At 45.0% G+C, this 10,741-nt stretch overlaps 1 protein-coding gene across 1 annotated transcript; it reads left to right on the top strand.

Moving 5' to 3' along the window:
- The first annotated feature begins 1,833 nt into the window (after positions 1-1,833).
- LOC138369908 (spermatogenesis-associated protein 31H1-like) lies at positions 1,834-2,319 on the top strand. Its single transcript, XM_069333658.1, has one exon. The coding sequence runs from the start codon at positions 1,834-1,836 to the stop codon at positions 2,317-2,319; it is 486 nt and encodes a 161-aa protein (XP_069189759.1).
- The last annotated feature ends 8,422 nt before the right edge of the window (positions 2,320-10,741 follow it).

Below are 10,741 nucleotides of genomic sequence, written 5' to 3'. Positions count from 1 at the left end.
GTTAGTTCTACCCCCACAATCTTGGCCAGGGGCCAGGTATGAGTTGTGATGACTGGTGATGACTGGTGATGACTGGTGATGACTTGTGATGACTTGTGATGACTGGTGATGACTGGTGATGACTTGTGATGATTGGTGATGACTTCTGATGACTTCTGATGACTGGTGATGACCGGTGATGACTTGTGATGACTGGTGATGACCTGTGATGACTGGTGATGACTGGTGATGACTTGTGATGACTGGTGATGACTGGTGATGACTGGTGATGACCTGTGATGACTGGTGATGACTTGTGATGACTTCTGATGACTGGTGATGACTTGTGATGACTTGTGATGACTGGTGATGACTTGTGATGACTTCTGATGACTGGTGATGACTTGTGATGACTGGTGATGACTTGTGATGACTGGTGATGACTGGTGATGACTTGTGATGACTTGTGATGACTGGTGATGACTTGTGAAGACCTGTGATGACTTGTGATGACTGGTGATGACTTGTGATGACTTGTGATGACTGGTGATGCAAATTATACGCACACTAAAGGAGTCGAGATTTTGTGCCACAGCCTCTTGAGGGACGGGAGGCAGGGCCCAAGAGATGGAATCCAGCTCCTTCATTCACCCAAACAAGCGGAACATTCTCTTACCAATTACTATGCGAACCACGACTGAAACACATACACACACACTGTAGATTAACGGTTGAGAGGCGGGACCAAAGAGCCGAAGCTCAACCCCCCCCCCTACACACAAGCACAACAAGGTGAGTACATACACAAACACACACTGGAAACAGACAAACACACACATACAAAGATGACTTCACTGTTATATCCTCAGAAAGTAGAAGCTCTCATGATTTCAATTTATCCTTTAAAATCTGCTTCAGCCAACCTCAGCGAAACTCGTAAATATGTTAGTTGCTTGACGCGACTCAAACCTGATTTAGCGAGGATTGTCGGAGATATTGCTAGCCTTGCTGACGGCGGCGTTCATAGAGAGGGGGAGAGAGAGGCAGAGAGAGAGAGGGAGAAAGAGAGAGAGACAAAGAGAGAGAGAGAGAGACAAAGAGAGAGAGAGAGAGACAAAGAGAGAGAGAGAGAGAATGAATGGGTAGAAAGCAAATTACAAGAGTAACAGGGAGAGTGTGGCAAAGAAAAACTGAGCAATCGTGGCAGCATCTGGGATTGACTGGCAGCCTGAATCCTGGCTCCACTCGGCACAAATACACACAAGAGCTTCCATACTCAGGCGATAACTGGTATCACCGATTGGGAGAGACCTAGCACCAGGGTAATGGGGTTACCCCTTAAAATTGCTGACATGAAAACGAAAACGATTATATTAATTCAATTTTTTGTCTAGGGACAGGCAGCCCGTGTATGTATATACATTAGACTGATGTCAAGTTCCCTCCCCCTCCCCTCCCCCAAAGGTAAAACAATACTGACCCCTCCCCCAGTAAGCATCACCCCCCACAACAGTTGAATAATTCACTGGTACCTATTTACTGCCAGGTGAACAGCGGCATTAGGTGATTAAAAACGTGCCAAACCGTTTCTGCCCCCACCATGCGAAATTCGAACCGGGGATTCCTCCTTGTCATTCAAACACGATCCCATCTGTTACGTACACGTATGATACACGCTTAAAATACTCGTTGGAAAAAGATAGTCGTCTCGGAACCGCATGGTCCCGGGTTCGATTCCCGCGAGGGAAACCTCTGCTCCGCTTGAAATATATATGTACCTGAGAGTCAGGCAACTGTTGTGGGTTGCATGCTGCGAGATGAGTCAGGTGATGGCATTGAAAGACCTTGGCACGCATGCCCAGTGACCCAACAGAACGCATGTGTAGCGACCCAACAGAACGCATGCCCAGCGACCCATCAGAACGCATGCCCAGCGACCCACCAGAACGCATGCCCAGCGACCAAACAGAACGCATGCCCCGCGACCCAACAGAACGCATGCCCCGCGACCCAACAGAACGCATGCCCCGCGACCCAACAGAACGCATGCCCAGCGACTCAACAGAACGCATGCCCCGTGACTCAACAGAACGCATGCCCCGCGACCCAACAGAACGCATGCCCATCGACCCAACAGAACGCATGCCCAGTGACTCAACGCATGCCCCGCGACCCAACAAAACGCATGCCCAGCGACCTAACAGAACGCATGCCCAGCGACCCAACAGAACGCATGCCCCGCGACCCAACAGAACGCATGCCCCGCACCCATCAGAACGCATGCCCCGCGCCCATATGCGGCACATTTCCACCTCTCGTATATGTATCAAGAATATATAATTCTCGGTGATGTTGTCCCGCTCCCGCCATTAACATGGAGGATAATTCACCCTGGCATCCACTGTCCCATTCTCTTTCCCATTTTCAGAAAAAACGCATATAAACACTTTTAACCCCTTTCAGAGCCTATTTATTGAGTGTTTTTTTAATACCAAAAAAATACAAATAAAAAAAGCAGTTTTAACCGATCACATACATTCAGGTTCTTTCTGTTTCAATCCACTTTTTTGCATACAATTGCGTTAGTTTGTCAGAGGAAATGGCTTTTTGACGTTTAGTTCAAGTTCTACCTTTTTTGTGTTCAGCTGATTTTTCTGTGGATGGATTCCTTGTTGGGTACAGAAGAACTATCCCAATACAGCCTGTCCTCCTGTTTTTTTGTAGTACAGTAACGATAAGGACCATAGTACATATACCCACATACGACGCAATTAGTAAGTACAAATCAGTACTATTGAATTTGGACACACTGGAAAAGATTTTATTTATTTATTTATTTATTTATATATATATATATATACAAGAAGGTACATTGGGATTGTGAGGATACATAGGATAGTATTTACAATCTTGTAAAGCCACTAGTACGTGCAGCGTTTCGGGCAGAAACGGGCATTTTTTATTTATGTTGCAAAGGCAAACTAAATTAACCTAACCTAAACTAACCTAACTGAGGCCTAATATAGCACATATGTGTGCTATATTAGGCCTAGGAATATTTAAATTAATTTTTATTTACCTTCATTTTTTCCGGTATAAAGTGAATAGTACCATTTTTTACTATCTAACTCCTTAGTACGTCATTATTTGTACTATGGTGCACATAGTTACAGAAACTACTCTCAAACCACTTGGGCTGGACGGTAGAGCGACCGTCACGCTTCATGCAGGTCGGCGTTCAATCCCCGACCGTCCAAGTGGTTATGCACCATTCCTTCCCCCCCCCCCCCCCCCCCCCGTCCCATCCCAAATCCTTATCCTGACCCCTTGCAAGTGCTATATAGTCGTAATGGCTTGGCGCTTTCCCCTGTTAGTTATCTCTCTAAACAGGAGGACGGGTTGCCGAGTAACAGACTGTTGATTCCACATTCCAATCGCCAATTAGATCCATGTTGCATATTGGTTTACGTTCTCGACTGCCAATCGAAGATTCCGAGTTCGATTCCCCTAGTGGGAAAGAGAAACGCTGGGGGATGTTTCCTTTCGCCTGATGCATTTTTTCGGCTAGCAGTAAATAGATTCCTGGAAGTTACTGTACCTTCCTAGTGAGGGTTAGTAGCTCGACCCAGGGAAGTATTAGTTCGTTAGTAGTTTGACCTTAGGAAGTAGTAGTTCGTTAGTAGTTCGAGCTAAGGAAGTAATAGTTCATTAGTAGTTTGACCTTAGGAAGCAGTAGTTTGTTAATAGTTCGACCTAAGGAAGCAGTAGTTCGTTAGTAGCTCGATCTAAGGAAGCAGTAGTTCGTTAGTAGTTCGACCTAAGGAAGCAGTAGTTCGATAGTAGTTCGACCTTGGGAAGTAATAGTTCGTTAGTAGTTCGACCTAGGGAAGCAGTAGGTCGTTAGTAGCTCGTCTTAGGGAAAGGCATCGATATCACGTCATGTACAGGCTTCCTGTCCCCGCCACCATTAATTAACACAGAACAGCGTTTTTAAATAAGAGAACGTACTTATAACACCTATTTGCTCGAACTTACAAAAATGAACTGTTTGTAGCCTATATTGTTCACATTTTGTATTATTAATTTTGAAAACGGCACGGGGGAAAAATTATGGGACAAAAAACAAGCTGATACTATATTAAGCTTAAAATAGCCTATGTTAGGTCCAGGATTGCTATGACAGGTTAGGTTAGGTTAGGTGATGTTAGGTTAAGTTAGGTTAGGTTAGGTTAAGTTAGGTTGGGTTAGGTTAGGTTAAAATAGGTTAGGTTAAGTTAGGTTAGGTTTGGTTAGATCCTTCAGTTACTTTTCCATTTTCTAAAAGGCCATTTGGGCTTATTCAGTAACCAAAAAAATATGATTTTTCAGGGCTCCAACAGTGCATTAATAAACATTCGACCTAATATATGTTTTAAGTCCTCTTATATTAAGAGGATGGGTTGAACTATGAATATATAACTAACTTCGCGCAATTCCGTTTTCTATGTTTCCATGTTATATCTAGTATATACATCTATTATATCTAATCTCGAATTTCCAGGTGAACTTTCGTGTCCTAGGGTTTGAGTTAAAATTAAATTGTTCCATACATGTTTCGCTATCGTTTAATACCTTCTGCTAGAATAGATTTCCTTGATCTTCGGCTCCACTCGTATCCCACCACTTAGGCTGGAGGGTAGAGCAACGGTCTCGATTCATGCAGACCGGCGTTCAATCCCCGACCGTCCCAAAGTGCTTGGAGCACCATTCCTTCCCCTCGCCCCATCCCAGATCCTTATCCTGACCCCTTCCAAGTGCTATATGCCTTCGTATGTTCCATGAATCAAGTTCCATTTTTACACATTCCAGATCTAATGCTTCATTCTCGTGTTCAAGATTAATATCGTCGTTATTACTCACCCTGTTATGTAATGCCCATGAGAGGTATAAATTCCAATAATACTGGAATCATTGTTCCAGTCTAATGTCGCGAACATTTTATTCAACGTTCCGAAATTGTGACAGTTCATTATTAAAGATTTATTGTTTCTCATTCTGTTCCAGTTTCTTTGTTCCAACGTTATATTTCTGATCTGTTTTTGAGTGCACTCTGTCTTTCAGTATCATATTCCATGTTCGATATTCTTTATTCCATGTTCTTATCCTTTAATCCGGGAACAATGTTGCTGTTTGATATTTCAAGAACAACATTCCTGTTTCATATTCCATAAACAATTTTTAGGTTCCATTTTCCAGGCACTATATTGAACATTATTATCCGTCGTTCTTATTACCGGTTAAGTGTTTGTCTTATATTCCAAAACTACAATTTTTAGAGACATTGATCATCGCAAAGCCTTAACCAGACCACAGGAATGGTGGCCTTAACCGGACCACAGGAATGGTGGCCTTAACCAGACCACAGGAATGGTGGTCTGGTCTGGTTCCCCTCATTCGTTCTGATTTGCTTGTGATTCCCAACGATTTGTTTCCAAAACTTTCTTCAACATTCTTACCTTACTTTACCTTAAGTGTGTGGTTTGTTCAAAGCTTCTATCGCCTCTCATATTCTTTTTTTCATATAAAGCAGAAGGTCACCCTACTCTACATCTTTCATTAAATTCTTCGAGTTGATTTTTATTGTAAAAATAAGTTCTACTCTGTCTATGGTGATTTTGATATCACCAATCATATCAAAAAGTAATTGAGGTAATCGGCTTTGACCTAACCACTTCTTTTTATGTTTTTTTCTGGCTTCCTAAGCCTCATAACCAGTGTGTGACATCTTCGGTTAACATTACGGAGCTCCGTGGATTATTGCATGTCTTGACATCTTTTTCTGACGTTTCCGAACGTCACTCACCGTCTCATGACATCTTCTGGCATCTCCACTCCAACTTTGACCTCTCTTAACCTCTGTGTTGAACTTCTCTTGACCTTTTCTGAACATCCAGGGCGTCTCTTGATCTCTTCCGACGTCTCCAGACAGGTTCTCGCGACTCCCTGGATTTCTGTTGAATTCCTTCTTCCAGCGAAGCCTCAAGGGATGGGGACCCGGCCTAAGCCCCTGCTATCCCTAGTCCTTAGCCGGAGACGCCATTAGCAGCATCAGCAACATGGACCCTCCCCCAAAACAAAACAAAAATCCTGAGCAACAAGACTTTCCCGAAGAGCTTAGAAGTTCATTTTGATCCTTATTGTCCTGGTCAATTTGGTTGAAATTTTCTTGCGTCGTGGTCTGTAGACGACTTCGGGGGGTTTGGAGCGGGCCTCCAAGGTTGGGAACAGTGCATCTCACCGCCGGAATCTCGTGTGGGTGCGTGTGGACTCTTACGGAGACGCCTTCGTTGTCATCTACTGAGGGAATGACTATGCTGTAAGTTAACTGGCTTGATGGCTGCTGTTTGGCGAACATTTGACTGTTAAGGCGGTTGCAAGGTTAAAATGTACACATGAGCATTCATGTGTACATTCATGCATGTGCTCCCAAATACTTCAGTACACATATGCACACACACACACACACACACACACACACACACACACACACACACACACACACACACACACACACACACACACACACACACACACACATATGTAAGACCAATCCTGGAGTATGCGGCCCCAGCATGGAGCCCGTACCTTGTCAAGCACAAGACGAAGCTGGAAAAAGTTCAAAAGTATGCCACTAGACTAGTCCCGGAGCTAAGAGGCATGATTTACGAGGAAAGGCTGCGAGGGATGCATCTTACGACACTGGAAGACAGAAGAGTAAGGTGAAGACATGACATACAAAAGACATGACATGGGAGACATACCTACAAAATCCTCAGAGGTATTGACAGGGTAGACAAGGATAAATCATTCAACACTGGTGGTACGCGAACAAGGGGACACAGGTGGAAACTGAGTACCCAAATGAGCCACAGGGACGTTGGAATGAATTTTTTCAGTGTCAGAGTAGTTAACAGATTGAATGCATTAGGCAGTGATGTGGTGGATGCTGACTCCATACACAGTTTTAAATGTAGATATGATAGAGCCCAATAGGCTCAGGAATCTTTACACCAGTTGATTGACGGTTGAGAGGCGAGACCAAAGAGCCAAAGCTCAACCCCCGCAAGCACAATTAGGTGACTACACACTCACACACACACACACACACACACACACACACACACACACACACACACACACACACACACACACACACACACACACACACACACACAACACACACACACACACACACACACACACACACACACACACACACACACACACCCCTAAATGAGTGGGATATAAGGGAAGTCAAGATGGAAGCACCATTGGGAATGAGTGATCACAGTGTATTGAACTTTGAGTACCTGGTAGAGCTAAGAAATATTCCCCCCGAAAAAGAACTAGGAAACAAATGGCTGGCATACCGAAAGGAAATTATGAGGAGATGAGAAGCTTCCTAAGGGAAATACCTTGGGACACATACCTCAGAGCAAAGTCTGTACAAGATATGATGGACTATGTCACCCAAAAGTGTCAGGAGGCAGTAAGCAGATACATCTCGGCCCGAAAGGAAAAATCCGAGAAGCAAAAGAAGAATCCATGGTATAATAGGGCATGTATGGAAGCAAAGAAACTGAACAAAAGGGCGTGGAGGAACTTCCGGAATAACAGAACATCAGAAAGCAGGGAGAGATACCAGAGAACCAGGAATGAGTATGTCAGGGTGAGAAGAAAAGCAGAGAAAAGTTTTGAAAATGATATAGCAAACAAAGCCAAGACCGAACCAAAGCTACTCCACAGTCACATCAGAAGGAAAACAACAGTGAAAGAACAGGTAGTGAAACTTAGAACAGGCGAGGAATTGGAATTGGACAATTAAAATTGTCATTGGAACTATTCGGTCTGCCACGACGGTTTTTGCGTTGAGGAGAGATGGGGATCATGTTGTCAGCTCTGGGTGCCCCAGCAGAACCTCTTTCTTGATCAACTGATCCGTCTGTGAAGATGTGAGTCGTTGTCGGCCTTGAGATGGTTTCCATTTGTCGTTCTATGACTGCTTTGAGCCTCTGCGAGTCACATGCTGATTTTTTAACTTTTAGTCCTTCAATGATAATCTTTAGACTCGATTCTTCCCATGGAGAAGGCTGCCAAAAGTGTTGATCTAGACTATCTTCTCCTTAGTTTCTAATGGCCCATTTCAAGTCCACTTTCTCTACTATCTTTACTAGATTATTGACCTCCAGGGAAAGCGTCAAGTCATTACACCTATATAGCACTTGGAAGGGGTCAGGATAAAGATTTGGGATGGGACGGGGGGGAGGGGAAGGAATGGTGCCCAACCACTTAGACGGTCGAGGATTGAACGCTGACCTACATGAAGCGAGACCGTCGCTCTACCGTCCAGCCCAAGTGGTTGAACTGGGATATGAAGAGTGACTAGGAGCTGAGATGTTAGAGCTAGTTAGATGGTGATGTTAGTTAGACATCGTTCTCTAATTAGAACGATGTCTAATCCCTTGAAACATCGGGGATCGAACACCGACTTTGCCAGAACCGAAGAAGTTGGTGTATAGAGCAGTGGGAGGGCCAATAAGTATTGAATCAAACCAGATTTACAAAGAAGGATAATATAAAAAAAATATTTGTCACATAATCTATTTCAATAATAATATTATTTTTTTTCCCCTTGTAGTCTGACCATTTCAATGCTGCTCATAAATTATTGTACATCACAGCGTGGAATCCCTCTCAATCGCCACCCATGAGAAGCCATGAGTACTTGCTGTGAGTAGCAGGAGTGAAGGCTACCACATGTACAGACAGACTTGAGTCACGTGAGTGAAAGCTACTATTCATGACTCAGTCTGTGAACGCGGAAACTTACGTTGAACGAAAAACTTGTTGTAAAATTCACACTCAGCGTGTATCATGTTGTGTCTATATAATACTACCATTACTGAGAGATTGTTGTTGGGTACTTAGTCTTGACCCATCTCTCTCTCTCTCTCTCTCTCTCTCTCTCTCTCTCTCTCTCTCTCTCTCTCTCTCTCTCTCTCTCTCTCTCTCTCTCTCTCTCTCTCTCTCTGTCTCTCACTCTCTCTCTCTCTCTCTCTCACGAAAGCTGTAAGGAACCATCACAGCAACGGTCAACAAGTCACCCATTAGGGAACTAGACCTACGACGAGAACTTCAAAACAGCTTCCACTAGGACACCAAAAGAGGGTTTAATAGGGGATCGGAACGCTTCCAAAGCTCGATAATCGGGGGTGTCGAGTCCTTCCCCTCCTCCTCCTCCCTAGGACCCTGTGGAGGCGGCAGCCACCCCCACCAACGTCGAGTTGAACATGCAACTCATCCATATTCATACTGCGGCCGTGATGGAGGGGGGGGGGAAGGGAGATTGGTTGGGAGGGGGGAGAGATTGGTTGGGAGGGGGAGAAGGGGGGGGGGGAGTCTGCTAATACCACGTGATGAGGGAAAAGGGCTCATTTTACCCGTTTCATATGGAAATCCAGACCCATTTTTGTCTCCCACAGGGAAAGGCTCCGGAGGAACAGGCGGCCAACTGTGGGAAAGGAGGGAGGGGGGGGGGCGTGTCGGGGGAATGGGGAGGAGGAAGGGGGGGGGACGGACCAGCCTGGGAAGGGGAGGATTACATATCATCCTCCTTCCTCATGTCGTCATCGCCTTTTTCTCCTCTTTATCGGTTTTATCGTGAAATGTCAGCTCTTCCTTATGTGGAGGAGGATATTAGCTCCGTAGAATGGGTATGTGTGTGAGGCTATGAGGGCAAGGTATAGGTTCCATAGCATGGGTATGTGTATGAGGCTATGAGGGCAAGGTATAGGTTCCATAGCATGGGTATGTGTGTAAGGTTATGAGGGCAAGGTATAGGTTCCATAGCATGGGTATGTGTGTGAGGTTATGAGGGCAAGGTATTGATTCCATAGCATGGGTATGTGTGTGAGGCTATGAGGGCAAGGTATAGGTTCCATAGCATGGGTATGTGTGTGAGGCTATGAGGGCAAGGTATAGGTTCCATAGCATAGCAACATTCTCAATAGATCGCTGTTGAGACGAGACCAAAGAGCCGAAGCTCAACCCCCCGCAAGCACAACTAGGTGAGTACTATTTAACCAAATACATTTGATAAGAGGGAAGGGAAGGGATATATCAGGGGAAAGCGCCAAGCCATTACGACTATATAGCACTTGGAAGAGGGGCTCAGGATAAGGATTTGGGATGGGACGGTGGAAGGGAATGGTGTCCACGACAGTAGATAATCGCATGTTTAAGGCCAGGTGGGTAATTATGGGGCTAGCCCTCTGGTGGCGTGGCCGCCATACAGCCAGTCACAGCAAACACATGCCCCAACACATGCCCCCAACACATGCCCCAACACATGCCCCAACACATGCCCCAACACATGCCCCAACACATGCCCCAACACATGCCCCAACACAAGCCCCAACACATGCCCCAACACATGCCCCAACACATGCCCCAACACATGCCCCAACACATGCCCCAACACAATCACCAACACTTCGGTCGTACAACCTGACCTAAATTCAACCAACTAACCCTACCCTGGATCTTTATGTGGTTTAATAAGTAATAGAAACATTAAGACACACACTGTTTAAAATGAAGTAAACTTGTGTGTGAGTAAACCCGTAAGAAATATGTGAACCTACAGTACACAGCTCAACAAATTTGCATCCACGCCCATAGCAAGCTTAGATGCCCAAACGCTTTCACTCTCAAACCCCCGGCC

This window comes from Procambarus clarkii, chromosome 30 (genome assembly GCF_040958095.1).
Source record: "Procambarus clarkii isolate CNS0578487 chromosome 30, FALCON_Pclarkii_2.0, whole genome shotgun sequence".
NCBI lineage: Eukaryota > Metazoa > Arthropoda > Malacostraca > Decapoda > Cambaridae > Procambarus > Procambarus clarkii.
Note: the sequence above shows the minus strand (reverse complement) of the source record. Positions and strands in the feature narration are given on the sequence as shown.

Bases quoted from the DNA above. Each gene is read 5' to 3' on its own strand.
- LOC138369908 (XM_069333658.1), top strand. From the start codon at position 1,834: ATGCCCAGTGACCCAACAGAACGCATGTGTAGCGACCCAACAGAACGC.